Source organism: Vulpes lagopus, chromosome 2 (assembly GCF_018345385.1).
Source record: "Vulpes lagopus strain Blue_001 chromosome 2, ASM1834538v1, whole genome shotgun sequence".
In the NCBI taxonomy this organism is placed as follows: Eukaryota; Metazoa; Chordata; class Mammalia; order Carnivora; family Canidae; genus Vulpes; species Vulpes lagopus.
This window is the reverse complement of record NC_054825.1, coordinates 122004148-122020938: the sequence shown is the minus strand read 5'-3', so window position 1 is coordinate 122020938 and position 16791 is coordinate 122004148. Positions and strand designations below refer to the sequence as shown.

The 16791-nt window shown below is 41.1% G+C and overlaps 1 protein-coding gene across 5 annotated transcripts in view; it reads right to left on the bottom strand.

Moving 5' to 3' along the window:
- The window catches only part of NCOA7 (nuclear receptor coactivator 7), a 156853-nt gene that overhangs the window by 68527 nt on the left and 71535 nt on the right, over nt 1-16791 (bottom strand). For 4 of the 5 annotated variants that reach the window (XM_041733349.1, XM_041733368.1, XM_041733341.1 and 1 more), the window contains exon 3: nt 8484-8704. In XM_041733349.1, the coding sequence (XP_041589283.1) occupies nt 8484-8704 (221 nt within the window). Of the gene's footprint in view, nt 1-8483; nt 8705-9467; nt 9544-16791 lie in introns of those variants that run through there. The other variant, XM_041733375.1, reaches the window with a different exon arrangement.

The window sequence follows — 16791 nt, the reverse complement described above, 5'->3', positions numbered from 1 at the left end:
GGGAGTTGTTGATGGTGGAATTCCTTACCTGGAGCCTCCTAGTGCCCTTAGCAGGGAGCAAGGCCCTCAAGCATTCCTGGAATGAATCAACTCACATCTCGCTAGGGATCTAAGTAAACAGAGGACTTGAGTTGGTGTCAGCTTCTGACGTACCAGCCGTACCAGCCGTAAAATCAGTGAGTGGAATGTTACTACGTGTACGACTATAGGCCAAGTGGCTAAGCCCGGAGAGAAATTTCAGTCTAATCACCATTCACACCATGGCTCAGGCAAAAATGGAACCTCCACCTATAATCAACTTTGTCTCCTTACTATGAAGCCACACAACGTCCTTCAGGCTACGGAGAAGACACTAAAATCTAAAGATTTCTTAATTTTAATTTATTTATTCAGGAGAGAGTATGAGAGCGAGAGAGAGAGAACACGAGCAGGGAGGAGGGTAGAGGGAGAAGCAGACTGCCTGACCTGGGGCTCGATCCCTGGACCCCAGGATCCTGACCTGAGCCGAAGGCAGACGCTGAACCTACTGAACCACCCAGGTGCCCAAAGACACTAAGATTTTATTTAATTTTTGCCTTATTTCTCTCTCGGAGTTGACTCAGGGCAAGCGGGATGATATACAAGGGTTTCGCTAGGGCTTTTGTGCCAGAGAGCTGGGCTTCTATCCCTGCTTTACACAGATCCACAGTGGGACCTCTGGTAAGTTACTCAGCTTCTGGGTTTGTTTGTTTGTTTGTTTTTTTCATTTGTAAAATAGGCTACTACAACCTGCATTAGATCATGACTCCTAGCAAAGTAAATAATGAAATGAGGCATCTAACCTACAGGAGACACTCATCCAAAATTGGCTGTTTCTGCTCTTCCCTGAACCTCACTCTGCTTCTCCCTTCCTTCCTACTCTTTCCTATCATCTGAAAACTCAAGGCACAGCTTCTGCTTGTTTTAATAGATGGATCAAAAACTTAGTTGGGGAAATTTAAAATTTAGAATAAAATAAGAAATATAAAAACCAATTCTGTACAATAAAACTATATATGGTCATTAAAAAATACAGTTTAAAAAGAGAAGAATTTTTCAAAATCACCCATTTTATTACCCCATTCAGAAAAAAAAAAACAAACAATGTTTGCATTCTGGTATCTATAATATATCCAGCAATTCTCCATCTCATTTTTTGTACGTATACACATGAGTTATTTTTTAAACAAAAATGGATTCATAATCTATACACTATTGCCAACGTGCTTTCCTACCACAACAATATTTTGTGAAAACGTCCCACACTGTTTTTCTACATCATTTAAAAATAGCACATAGTCTCCCACTTTATGTCGTTAATGTTTTTATTTCACCACTATATAAAACAATGCAATGAAGAAGATGTGCTATGTTTATATAATGGAGTATTATTCAGCCATAAGAAAAGAACAAAATCTTGCTATTTGCAATGACATGGATGGACTTAGAGAGTATAATGAGTATAATACTAAGTGAAATTAGAGAAAGGCAAATACCATGATTTCACTCATATGTGGAATTTAAGAAACAAAATAAATGAGCCAAGAGGAAAAAAACAGAGGGTAGAGGGTTGGGGGGATGGGTGAAATAGGTGATGGGGATGAAGGAGCACACTTGTGATGAGCACCAGGTAATATATGGAACTGTTCAATTACTATATTGTACACCTGAAACTAATATGACACCGTACATTTACTGGAATAAATATAAAAAAGTATAATTAAACAAGTAAATGTAGTAACAAAATAAAACAATGAAATGATAATCACTGTACTTAAATCTACTATGCTCATGATTGGTTCGTTAGGGTGAATTTCTACAAAAAGAACTGTTGGGTCAAAGGGTATGGAAAAGGTAAGTCTCTTGATAAGAATGGTTATTGCCTTGCATAAAGATCTGACCACATTACTCTTTCACCATCCGGAGAGATGGAGCATATTTTTTCCTTTACACTTTCCCCAGTTCACTTCTAATTTGATTTTTTTTAATCGCGTAAGCTGCAAAATTACTGACCATACATAGTCTGATCTGCTGTCCTTTTCTTAGCCCAAATCACATGTGAGTACTTCTTTTACACTGAGATTTCTCCTAATACAAATGTAATATGACAGATTCATTAGGGAACAAGGGTTGGATTAAACAGATCAATTATAATAAGACTACACTCAGCTCTAGCTCTAGTACAACAGGTTTTTTAAAACAGCTGCTTGGTTCAGTGACTGCAGTTTTTGCTTCAACAATGACAAGAACGGATTACAATATACTGCATGAACAGAGCTGGAGGAGGAAATGGAAGGAGTGTCCCTTGATCACCTTCAGGTTACCAGGGGCTGGGGGACTGGGAAACGGGTAGATGTTGGCCCAGATGTTGGCTTGTGCTTCCAGTTTTAAGATAATAATACTATATGATATATTTGAAAGCTGCTAAAAGAGTGGATTTTTTAAAAGATTTTATTTATTTATTCATGAGAGACACAGCGAGGGAGAGAGGCAGAGACACAGGCAGAAGGAGAAGCAGGCTCCCTCTGGGGAGCCCGATGTGGGGCTCGATTCCAGGACCCCAGGGTCACGCCCTGAGCCAAAGGCAGGCGCTAAAGCATTGAGCCACCCAGGGATCCCTAAAAGAGTGGATCTTAAATGTTTTCACCACAAAAAAGAAATGGTGATTATGTGACCCGATGGAGGTGTTAGCTAGAGCTCTGGTGGCAATCATTTAGCAATATATACATGTATCAAGCACCTTAAACTCACACAGCATTATGACAGTTAGATGTCAATAAAGGTGAAAAAAAGTATGACACCTTTTTATATTCATGCCTTCTCAATTTTTAAAATTTTTATATTCATGCTTTTAACCATTATTTGCAACAGTTATGTATTTCTAACTTTATGTCTATTTAGTTGCAATGCTTACCACCAAGTCTTTTATAAAATAACTTTTCTCATTCTTGAGGACTTGATTTTGATGTGCCTCTCAGGGAAAAAAAAAAAAAAAAGTCTCTCCCACTCATAACTTTGTTGAGGCATTTCCTAAGACTGAGTATGTCTGAGAATGTCCTGTTGTCTTTGAGCCTGAGAAACAACTTTTACTTTCTCAACTCTGAAGATTCCGTGCCTCCGGGGTTCACTGCTGTGAAGTCAGTGCCTGACTCTCTTCTTGGGTCCCCTGTACTTGACATTCTTTAAAAACCTTATTATTGCCATTTATCGACGGCCTGTACACATCGGCCCCAGTTTCTTTACATTCTGAGTCTTCCTCCTCATTCTGCCCAAAGAGGGTGAGCTCTTTTGATGTCCAAAGTCAGGCGTGAAAGCATTCTTCTTACACTGTGATTACTACCTCTGTTTGCACTGATTCTTTGCCTCTTCACTCAGGACCCCCTTGTCTGTCGTCTCCCCTCTTATCATTTATGTTCCTTCCTCAACAACCCTGTGCATTCTGGGGCGGTACCTGTCAGGTTTGTCTTGTGCACCACCTAGGTTTTCACAGTGTGGCTTCACTTACCCATTAACCTGATGGCCCTGACGGCCCCAAGAAGCACAGGCTTAATTATTTCCATCCTAATAATTTCAATTTATTTTATATCCAAGTTCCTCAAGTCTCTATATTCTGCGTGATTTAAAAAAAAAAAATTCATTCAGGGGCTCCTAGATGGCTCAGTCGGTTGAACATCCGACTCTTGATTTCGGCTCAAATAGGTTATGACTTTGAGCTCTGCACTCAGTGGGGAGTCGGCTGGAGGTTCCCTTCCTCCTCTCCCTATTCTCCCCCTGCTGGCACATGCTCCCATTCTCTCTCAAAGAAATAAATCAATCTTTAAAAAAAAATTGATTCAGTTAATAGCCTCTTTCCACATTAAATTCCATTTTAATCCTATATTCTGTGATTCTTTGAGCTCTCAAGAACCAGAATGGTCATTATTACCTCTGAATAGAAGGAAATGCTATTATATGTTGTGGTTTGACCTACTTTTATGTTTGGGAATTCATTTATCATAATAACATAACTTTGGCTTTCTGAACTTATGTGAAACAAAGAGAAACAACAGATAAGAAATCTTCACACGTGTGGTTACAACAACTCTGAGAAAGTCATCTGTGTAAGGGAAAGGGTCAGGGGTGCGTTGTGGAAAATAATTCAGCAACTGGTAACTTTCGCATTGTAGTGAAACTCAAAAATATTTAAAAATGACAAGTAGAGAATTTCATTTATTTTTTTTATTCTTATTAAGTTTCTTTTGCATTCAGGAGGAAAAACTACGATTTGAAATGATACTGCAGAGGTTCTCTCTAAATCTTTGACCATGATAATCACAACACTGGCTATACTCTTACTTAAATGTTTTCTGTTTGTTAAAATGACCTCCCAATTCTCTTCAAATATCTACTTCACTACCAGGATTTTCAGTATTAATCTTTTATACTAAAACACTACAAAAATCACAATAATATATTTTATTCCAATTTAGGCTTGCCTCCCATATTTGTAAAATGTCTCCATCTTTTTCAGATCTTACACCTGCATACCTGTGTTTTAATTAAAGAACTTTCCTACTGAGACATTACCTACTTTGTGAAATTCCCATCTCCACTTCCACAGAAGCAAGGATACACTTTCTCCTAAATTAAGGAATAATGTATTTCCCTAATACAAAAAAAAAATTGTCTGATATAATGCATGCCATTAAGGCATATTTTGATACTGTTAATGCGAAGGAGACAAAAAGATACATATGTATACATTCCAACATAATTGTGTCACATTTAATTATAACTTAATAACTAATCTTTAAAAATACATTAAGATATACTATTATCAATTCTTTAAGAGTTCATATAAATATTAAGTTTGGAAAGACTCCTATATATCAGTAAACACAAGTGTAAGCACAGAAGAGTTGCCCTTACACAGTCCAGAAGCCTTGGAGGGTTTGGGGGGGATGTTTATGGTGTACCAGGCGCCACACTAGGTGCTGGATTCTAGATTTATCTCATACCATCTGCCTCCATGTAATTACTTCACTTTTGCTCTCCTGCTCCCCTCTCAGAAACAAAACATTTTTAGAATTTGCACCATTTTGTTACAATGGGGCAACTTCAATGACTCGATCTTTCCATAACCTTTGTTATAGCTACCTAACCGTTTTGTTCTGCTAAATGTCAGGAGATAGCAATGAATTGTTATCCGAGGCTTACATGAGCCACAGATAAATCTAGTTCAACACCGAAAAAGATTTTTTTGTCAAAATATGCTTCCTTAGATTAGGCTGATGTTAGTGATGTGGAAATAGATACCTATGATCTATCTAACTTCCTAAAATAGAAAGTTACCATTTTCCTTCTCTAGGACTTTACATTTGTTTAATATTCTTTTTGCAAAGCCCTTGGGGTATGTACTCTATTACCCATTTTTCTATATTTTTTTGATTAACATTAAAAGTAACTATAAAACGTGTAATATGTAAAAAAAAATTAAAGGAAACACTTGTAATTTCTGTACTCTGAGGAAACGATTATCGACATATTGTTATAGTCTGTTTTCTATTTCATGATCCTCTGTCATCCATTAACTTTTTGTTGTGACTCTGCGTGTTCCCTGTCACTGCTTTTACATGTATGGGTTTATGTCACACCTTTAAGGAACAATTTCCAGGCCTCTCACCTGAAATCTAGGGCCCTTTGGACAAATCCACTCGGCACCTCAAAAACATCTTAGAACACAAACACCTTGAACTCTTTTTTCGCTCTTGAATTCTCCAATTTGTCAAGTCTTGACTCTGTTCTTTTTCTCCCTCACACACTAGAATAGTTACTAAATACGCTGATTCTAGGAGCAAACTCCTTAGGGTGCCCTTCCCCTCTGCCCCAGTCTCCAGCCAGCACTACCTGACTTTAAGCCCATTTCTACCCAAAGTCCTTAGATTTATCATCTCAAAACACACAGTTAATGCAGTTCCCCCGAGAGCTCCCAACTGACTTCAGAAAAGTCCAAATCCTTAGTTTGTTGACAAGAAGCTCCCATTTTAGTGTCTCCTCTCCCCAGACTAGAGCCACAATGGAAGCAGAACTAGAAATGGGACTGCTCTTGATTTGAGGCCCACTGCTCCACCTAGTGGTACAGAACAACAGCCCGGGATGGGATTGGAGAATAGGCCAGGTCAACCGGGGAGGTCAAGCCAGCCTGCCCATGTGGGTGTCTGTCAACTAGAGACGAACTCCAGAATTCAATCGCCACCATCTAGTGGTTTTATCTAAGCACTGAGTTCTCCTAAGGGAATGCCCCAAACCTCTAAACCAGTTATCACTGCCATTCTTGGGAAAGGAAAAGCTATGATGGCATCTCTACTTACTGCTACCAAAGAAAATCACGGAGTAATTCTGCCCCAACTACCGCACTGCCACCTATATCCTTCCAGAATTTTCATGAAACTCAAACAAACTCAAACAGTATCCCTTCATCTATGTATTAATTCATATCTTCAATGCACATGTAAAGAACACCTGTAACTCAGATACCAAACCAAGCTAATACTACGGGGTCCACGTGATGACGGCCTACAAACAGGAAAGAGAGAAGTAAATCCATAATGACAACGCAGAAGGAGAGTCAAAGCTGACCAGGGACGGGGAGGGCTTCCAGTGAGAGAGAAATGATGACTGAGCTGATTTTGTGGTCAATGAGAGTTGGGTTAAGCAAAGAGTGGAGTGAAGGGTACGGTTTCAGATTCAAAGCATTACGTGTGCAATAGAGCGCAGCACGTTAAAGCGCTATTCTAACGGAGCATCCACGGTTAGCACAGCACCCTGACCGAAAGCAGCCTCCGCCAACAGGACTCTACCGGCGTCTTTCAGTGAAACCTACCAAGCAAAATCTCTCCACTTGAAAATGCTTCTTAAGCAACAGCATTTACAAAGAAAGGCGAAAAAAAAAAAAGACAATATTTTAAACTGCACAACTATTAAAAACTACACTTTATCCACTCTCCAATGTGCACAAACCATACTGTAAAAGAAGATGAGAAATGCAATTTTCCTTAATCCTCTTCCTCTTTTTAGATATAAGGGGTAATACCCAATACTTTAAATTTTAAGGGAAGTCTCACAATGACACAGAAGTTTCTTTCAATAGGTGACAGTTTCAGCTTTTTATAAGATACTGAGTGGCTCTGAAGCACCCCTTAGGCTCTATAATACATGATAGATCCCATCATAATCCATGTGCGACATAATCTCATGTGGACCGCGACGAACCACACACTCCACAGCAGATCCCTCGTCTGCCTTCTGCCCAAGTAATGCCTGTTCCCACCCCGGGGGCAGCCCACTTCATCTTTGACGAGTGCTGCTAGGAAGTTACAGGACACCTGGAGACAAGATCCGTCTTGCAGTAACTCTGGCCTTAACTGCAACCGAAGATGGGGCCCCGGGATGAATCTGCTGCAAGAGCACGTTTCATACACTGTCATCTGTTCTCGGAGACCCTGACTTCTCCTTCTCTCAGCCCAGCAATCTTAGGACGCTGTGACCGGGATGCCATGTCAAGGTGTGACTCCCAGTTCCCCATCTTTGCCCTCTCCTCTCAACACACCCCAGGCCTGCATGTGATAGGAGCAGTAAGTGCGAAGTGGATGGTTCCAGTAAAGCAGGATGATCACCTCCATCATGCCAGCTACGCCACTTCCATTAATGCGGTTTCAGATGCAATGAATATTCTGAGAAACTACATGATATTGCAGACTTATTTTAAAATTTCCCTTAACCAGGGACACCTGGATGGCTCAGCTGGTAGAGCATGCAACTCCTGATCTCAGGGTCATATGTTTGAGCCCCATACTGGGCATAGAGATTCCTTTAAAAAAAAAAAAATTCCTTAACTAAAATTCCCAAGACATGGTCTTTTGTTTGCTTGTTCCTCTTTAACTGATGGATGCGAAGCCATGTCTCTACTATTTTCTATTGTCCAGCTGATACCAAACAGAGGGCATTTCTAGTAACGCATTTATGTGGAATCTGCTTAAGATTCTCTCTCCCTCTGCACCTCCCACCTTTCTCTCCACCTCTATACATAAAGAAAACATATTTCTCATACAGGGAAAGTGACAATCCATTGGATAGATATTTATTAGCACACACTAGGTGCCAGATTCTGGCAACACAAAGTTAAATGAGACGCATCACTGTTGTCCCTTTACACGAGATTATATATATAAAACAAAGGTGGGTGGTACATCAGAGGTCTCAGTAAATTGCTACTGTTATTATTATAACAAAGATGATCAGTTATAAATTAACAGTCTTTTAGAAACCACCAGTTATTTTTGTTTTGGGGGAGGGAGGGGTTTAGAGATGGAGAGAAGAACCTGAGCAGAAATCAAGAGTTAGACGGTTGACCTACTGAGCCACCCAGGGGCCCCCATTATAGATTTTTAGAATGAAGATGCTGCAGTATTGCCACCAATACTCACCCGTACTATAATATCTCTTCAGTTCCGTACGTCTAATCTCCTTTAACTGATTATTTTTTCTCTTCTTTTTCTCATCAGTGAGATATTCCTCTTCCAAGGCAATGTTGCACTTGTCTTGTTCTAAAATGACTGTTTTAGCATCCTCTTTTCCAGTATGGGTCCTTGTAGCAATAGCTGAGGCTGTCTCTGCATTTTGTTTGGCTTGTTTTTTCTTTTTCAATCTAGGAACGGGGGTGGGAGGAGGAAGGAAAAACATTGGAGAAATTATTTTCCAGGAGGAATTAGTTTCATGCTGTTGGGCTTTGAGGAACTAATTAACTGATACAGAAAACACTGTCTTTATATTACCGTTAATCACATGCTCCTGTTCATTTTTTCTTTTCTGATCACTTAAAAAATTCTTACCTGGAGACCTGTGGCGCTTCCTCAACTTTATATCCTCATTACTTACGTCTCAGAAAATGATTAGGAAATCCCCCAGGCCTGTGGAAAAACTAGATTCTTCTACAGGCTACTAAATGCTGAATGTTTTTTTTTAATCAAAATATACGACCGCCGTGTTTGCAGTGTTACATTAAAAAAAAAAGGGGGGGGGTTTCTGGTTTTCAATGGGCAAGCACATTTGTAAAAATAAATCCTTTATAATTGATTCACACACTGAGTATAAAAGTTTGGCGAACTGGCTCAGGTCTGAGCAGTTCCTTTCCTTGACACATAGGACAGCAGTACTGAAGAAAGAGCTGCACTTCCCGAGACAGAAAACACCGTAAGGACTATATATACAGTCACCCTTGTGTTACTAATAGCTGACTGCGACAGCAGTTAGCATATTTGATGTTTGCAGCTCCTTACTCCTAAGTCAAGGAGATGAAGTTTCCTATAATTTGCTGAAATCCAATAATCCCAAATATTTCCCAACTGATGTATCACTCTAATGTGTCACTCTGTTCTTAGCAGCCCTTCCGAAGAATGCTTTCACCTCACCAGAATATGAAGAATGGGGTCCTGGCCTGTTATGTAGCACTCCACTCCGACGTAAGTATCTTTAACCAGGACTCTTTTTGCTCGCCCCCTTTCTGTTTACACATGGTCACAGCTCTCTCTTACACATACACATGTCCGGTTCCTTTGTCTCTTGAGCATCTATCTGTACAGTTTGATGTTGGGAAAGGAGAAGGAAATGTTTTGGGAGAAAAATGAGATACGTATTGGACAATAAAGGGACTGAGGTTGGATTTTCTGCTTTGCTTTCTTTGTGACATTGAACAAATCCAGTTAACGGTTTGGAGAAATCCCTCATTAAATAAGAGACCCTTATCTAACAGGGTCTTTTATTAGGATCAGCTGAGGTAATATATGTCGACACATAAGACAGACATCATTATACGTCATGACAACTAAGCATGGTGAGATACGTAACACACTCAGCTTTGGGGATAGGGCGTCGTATTCTAACAAGACATTCCAACTATGCTGTGATTCACTGAACACATAGCAGCCATGCTCTGGGGTTTCCATTGGCTGATATGTGACTATATGGCCCAGGAGGAAGGACAGCTGGACAACAAGCATCGATGAATACACTCTCCATCTCTTAGGTTAGCTTTTTATGTTTACTTGTTAAAACAACAACAAAATCCCACAAACCAAACAAAATCAGAGACTCATGAAAAGGAGTGCTATTCAATAGACATGTTTTTATTTTCTAACCTCAGATTTTAAGCCATTTGGTTGCTTTTAGAGTTTTTTGTTTGTTTTGTTTTCTGGTAAGAGTGGGTGGCTCTTTGCAATGTTGAGTCAGATAATGTTCCTAATAAAACAATTTCTTTCTTGATCAAGATTACTATGTGAGGCTGAAATTAGCATGCAGTAACCTAGATATCATAGAGACCAGCACTTGGCTTAGGGAGGTTGATGCAAGGAGCCGATTATCTGCATCCAGAAACTAGCTATGGATGGGCTGCTATTCTGATACACTGGCTTATCAAAAACATGCGTGAGATGAGCCTTACTCCCCACCTCCAAAAATCATTCTTTCTAGGAAGAAAGAAAAGAGGAATCAAAAATTAATTCTATGTAGCCTGAAATAACACGGCCTCTCCCTCTTCTGGATTTTTCCACTTTATGTTGATTTACATGTCCTCATTTTCACGGTCCCCACGACAATTAAACTCACTCAGATCTAGGGCACATGTTTTGATGAACAGCAGCACTGTCTGGGGACATCTCATTAGAGACTGATTTTCACACGTGGAAATAACAAAATGGGATACATTGTTTTATTCATTTGCCCTTTGTTCTACACAGACTATTATTGTCATTGCTTAGAGCCAAACGTAGTTGTGTTTTTTTTAAAGGAAAAAAAAAAAGGCTAGAAAATAGCAACACTAAACTTGTTTAACAGAAAACAGAGTCCAGTTTGATATGTCACTGATTTTACCATGAGCTATATCTTTTGTTTTGACTAGAGGACTCAGGAGAGTTTGTTTCTCTGGAGTTTACCAACACGACTAGAACATTCTGATCTTATAACTGGGAAGCAGATGTGAGTTCGGGAAGCCCACTGTAAAATCCTTCCTTCAGAGCATGGGAACACATGTTTAACCCCCCGTCTAAGAGGGAGCGGCTGCCATCCGACGTAGGCGGAGTGGTTCATGCTCTTCAAACGTTCCTGTTTAAGCCTTCTCTGTCGTTCTGGAAGTATCTATCATGGTAAGACATTCTCACAATAGGTTGGCGTTAGCACTAAATTAAGGTAAACTGAAAACAAAAGGTCACACAAGAAAATAAACCATTTTTTTTTAATGATCCCAAATGTAAAGCCATTTATATTGTGGACCCCCCTCCAAAAAAAATACTTAGCAAAACATGTTCAGCAGATGAATGACTATACACAATGAGATGTATTTAAATTTGATAGCTGTGAACAGGAGTCCAAAAACCTACCTTTATTTTGTTATTCTGCATTTACGTTTCTTTAAAAGAGATCGTGATCACATAAAACTCTTATTATTCACTGTCCTCTCACTACTGTAACCGAGCCCTATCGGTTCTGTCTGCTAAATATTTCCCTCTCAAATTCACCTTCTCTTCTTGATCTCTGCTCCCAGGGCATCGTTTCAGGTTTTCACGATCTCTCTGGACTATTTTTCAGAAGATAATTATAGTTTTATTATGAAACGTATACTTGAATGAGGGAGGCAGTATGGCTTGCTGTCATGATTCTGAGCTGTTTATTTGCTCCTTCCCTACCACAAAGGAATATTAAAGGACTTATTCTGGAATCTCTTGGCTTTTTAAAATCAAAATGTTAAAACTAAAAATAGCAGTCAACCCAGAGCTAGCAGATGAAGAAATAAACAAGTTGATACTGCTAAAGAAAGCGCTTTTAGCAGCTGAATGAAAACTTGTTTTTCCTCTGAAGCTTTTTCCTTCCCTAAAGGAAGTACGTTCGGGGCACTGGCAACAATCAGAGCCAGGGCCTTGAGCAGGTTCCTTGCTTTGTCTCTGCAGAGGTCTCTCCGGCCACTTGCTCACATCCAGGGCAATGACACCCAGAGAGGCATCTAGCGATGAGACAAGGCTTTCGTGAGCACTGGAGTGGACGCTCCTTGAGGGCAGGGATTTGTCCAGGTTTTGTTAAAATGCCATACTCCCCGGGCCTCTCCATGGTACACATGAGGTTCTCAGGATGTATTTCTTTTTTTTCTTTTTTTTTTTTTTTAAGATTTTATTTATTTATTCATGGGAGACACAGAGAGAGGGAGAGAGGCAGAGACACAGGAGAAGGAGAAGCAGGCTCCTTGCAGGGAGCCTGACGTGGGACTCGATCCCGGGTCTCCAGGATCAGGCCCTGGGCTGAATGAAGGTGGCGTTAAACCGCTGAGCCACCCGGGCTGCCCACAGGAAGTATTTCTTAAACGAATGAGCAAATGAATGAACAGATAAACAAGGCTCTGTCTGTGATCTGCTCTCCTACATACAGGCCATTTCACTGTTTTCTTAATTAGCAGCATGTGTCAAAAATGAACTCACATCTCCTTAATCAGATGCCTGACTTAAAAAGAAAATATATTAGCCACATATAATGTATTAATCCAGAGGCGCCGGAGTGGCTGAGCCTGTAAAGCATCTGCCTTTGGCTCAGGTCATGGCCCCAGGGTCCTGAGATCGATCCCCACGTCAGGCTCCTTGCTCAGCACGTCAGGCTCCTTGCTTCCCCCTCTGCCTGCTGCCCCCCATCCCTGCTTGTGCATGTGCTCTCTCTCTGTCAAAATAAATAAAACCTTAAAAAAATAAGATGTATTAAACTATAAACTTCTTAATTAATATTAAATTAGTAGTCCTAGATGACTCTTTCCTAACTCCACAATTTGAGGTTCATGTGTTTCTGTACGTAATAAGTCCAAAGACATAGATATCTAGCATAGCACTGTCCAATGTGATAACCACTACCCAGCCACCTGTGGTTGTTAAATTTAATTGAAATTAAATAGAAGTTTAAAACTCAGTTCTTTGGTTGCAAGAGTCACATTTCTTTCTTTTTTTTTTTTTTAAGATTTATTTATTTATTTATTTATTTATGATAGACAGACAGAGAGAGAGAGAGAAAGGGGCAGAGACCCAGGCAGAGGGAGAAGCAGGCTCCATACAGGGAGCCCGATGCAGGACTCAATCCCGGGACTCCAGGATCGCGCCCTGGCCAAAGGCAGGCGCTAAACCGCTGAGCCACCCAGGGATCCCCAAGAGTCACATTTCAAGAGTTTAACAGACTTACATGCCAGTGGGTACCATAGTGGGTACCAATACAGAACACTTCCATCTGTCATCACAGAAATTACTGGACGGTACTGACTTAGAGCTATCGATGCAACAGTTAGCCCTATTAGCAAGAGACTAGAGGGAAGGGAGAAGACAGAAATCATTTAATATTTAGACTTATTCAGTATAGGCATGACTATATCTACAAGGGTACAACGAGAAAAATAGTAAAGTGCGTTTCTGGCAGAAGTTAGTGGCTGGGGGCGGGGGGGAAGAGAATAAGAAAAATTACCTTCCATTGTGTTCTCTTTTGTGCCTTTTGGATTTTACACCATGCATAACAGCTAGTCAGAAAAAAAATTTTTTAAGTAGTCTTTGAAGTCTTTTCCCTACTATAAGAATAATTTAACACATATTGCTAAATTTTAAAAATCGAGTTTTCCTTTTCTTTTTTTTAAGATTGTATGTATTTATTCATGAGACACACAGAGAGAGAGGCAGACACACAGGCAGAGGGAGAAGCAGGCTCCATGAGGGGAGCCCGATGCCGGACTCGATCCCAGGACCCCGGGGTCACAACCTGAGCCAAAGGCAGATGTTCAACTGCTGAGCCACCCAGGCGCCCCGAGTTTTGCTCTTTAAAAAGGATTATTACAAAAAGTTGGAAAGAACTTTCTTCTAACAGAAACTACTGTTGAGTTGACTAATGAACGAGACACCACGATACATACTTTATATTACCCCATCCTCACAAAAGCCCAACATGGTAGGTGATCCTATCTCCCTGTTACAGAAAAGAAAAGAAAGGCTGAGAAAAATTAGGACTTCTTCCCAAGGTCATAGCAATGAGCAAAAGGCAAGCTGAGAGCAAAGTACAAGCTAACAGCCCCAACCCCTTCCCCCAGGTGGGATATAGGTGACATTCCTCAGGCCCTCCAGGCTGCTCTAGAACAAAGGAAAGGGGAAAACAAATGGTTAACTGATAGAGATCACAGTCCTGCAGGACAGAAGGCTCCCATCAGTTTGCAACTGTCTAAATGATTTACAAGAAAAAAGCAATCTCCAGAAGCCTCCAGACTCAGGTTCCTGGAACCCTACCATCACCCTCCCCTCTATAGGATAGAGGATAACCAGCCACTCCTCAGGACCCCAGTGCAGGTCTACCCACAGGTCCTCTACCCACAGGTCCTTCTACCCAGAGGTCCTCTACTTGTGCTTTAATAAAACCACTTTTTTGCACCAAAGACATCTCAAGAATTCTTTCCTGGCCCCCAGCTCTGGACCCCAATATTTCCACATTATTTGGTAGTTGAACGTGGGGCTCAGTCTTCACATCTGGACCCTGAGCCTCGGTGCAAACTTGGTGAGTACTTTCTCTACTGCATCCCAGGGCCCTTCAAGTTCTTAGTGGAACACTTTCAAGCCGATGGCTCAGGCTGTGACCCTGAGTAGCCCGTGGCTACTCTATGGGGAAGAGAAAGCCTGCCTATTGGCTGGAAGTCACTACCCTGGCTGGGATGGTAGTAAGACCCAGAAACCCGATGCCCTCTCTTTATTCCTGTCCTTCTATGAGGTCGTCTGTCTTGGGCATGGGACAGCCACTTAAGTCACCAGGACAGCTGCCAGTCTTAAGACTCTTTGCTGGTCTAATGTGATCCCCTCCACATCTTTGGTCAAGCCCCTCTGGCCACGAGGCCCCCACCCAGAGCTAGCCAAAACCAGTACCCAATGGAATTAAAACCCAAATAGGGACAGTTTCCTAGGGAAGTCGGCTGTAAGGAAATACATGTGTTGAATTGAGGCTTAGACCACGATGGATTTCTATCCTTACTGTTTTCCATCAGTGTCCCCTACTAACTACTTAAATTACAAAATTGGGCAATTTTCCCATTGTAACACTTTTCTAGTGTTTTTCAAGGGTTAGAAATGGCGGGTTCTTCAAGGCAAAGCAAAATAAGTCAAGGCCTTCATGGCACAGTCATCAAGAAAAGGCACCGTATCTCCATCCACCCCTCGGGACACTTTTTGCAGTTTAGGACGTGGTGAAGTGGTGGGAGGGGAAGCTAACATCCCTCCTCCAGGGCTTTAATGGCAGGCAGTGGTCATAGCGATTTCCTTCGAGGGACACTTCGCCACCAGGAACCTCTGACATATGCTACATGGGGTATCACCCCGGAGTTGGGGGGGGGGGGATGTTCTTGGTAACAGACCTTCTCTACTTTTCTAGGAGCATGAGATCTTCTCTCTTCTTCAGTGCCCAAGGACCCTCCCTTGGAATGCCTTTTAACCCACTGGAAACAATTCAGATTGCTGATTTTAAAAAGGCCTGATCTCCTATAGCACCACATGGCCTCCATATCATCTATCAGATTTCTTCTGTAGGAAACAGGGCAAATGGACTGAGGTACCCTAGATCCAGGCCCTCAACTATCACCTTGACCAATTCTGTGTGGCTGGGGTGACACAAATCACTCTTTAAAAGCCAGAGCATATCCTACTCCGTGGGCTTAACTATGGGCTTGTGGAGAGAATGGATGACCCCACTTTCCTTATGACTGGATTAGATGATGCACTTGGGGATGCCCTTATTATTTCCTGAGACAACTCTTCTCCCACCTGCCAGTGATTCCTTGTAATTAGGATATGCTTAAGCCTGCACCTCAAAATAAAGAGAGTTTCTTGATGGTTTTATTCCTTAATCATATTTGTCCCAGGAACTACCTCTATTAATGTAAAAGTGCAAATGGAGGCTTTAACCAAGCACACAACAGTCCTCCAGGTAGAAGCAGCCTCAAAACTCACTATGGGACAGTCCCTGACTGTAATGACTCCACATATGGTCAACAATGTCTTAGGAACCAAAGGCCGCCAATGGATGATGGGAGGCCGACTTATTAAGTATGAGGTTATGTTTATAGATATACCTGGAATAATCCTTAAAACCTGTCAGACTTTAAGCCCAGCTACCCTATGCCTGGGCCAAACCATTGTACTTCTATGTCAAACATGACTGCTCAGAAATTACTGCTCTTATCTATTCTAGTTGATCAGACTTAAAATATTCCCCTATTGAAATACAGACAACAGTTGGTTTACTGATGGCAGGGGTTTCATGAAAAAGGGGACAGGAAAAGCTAGGTATGCTAAGTCAATGTAACTCAGACTATTGAGGCCAAAGCCTTCCAAGCAAATACTTGTGTCCAAAAGGCAGGGTTAATAGTGCTCATTCATGCTTAACAATTTACAAGAGTCCTGAGGCAATTGGAAGGAAAGGGATTATCAAGTCATAACTCCTCAATCAAATATGGGCCTGAAATTATGAGTCTTCTTAAGGCTGTACCCCTACCTAGGGAGCGGCTGTAACTCACCTCAAAGGACATCCAAAGCACATGACCTTAGAGTCCAAAAGGAAACAATTTGGCAGACTACAGCCAAACAGGCAGCACAAAATAAATATTAACTCCAATAAAGTCCATAGCTCCAGTCTATTCAGACCAAAAAAATTCACACAGCCCAGAAACAAGGATATTCAAAAACACACAAGACT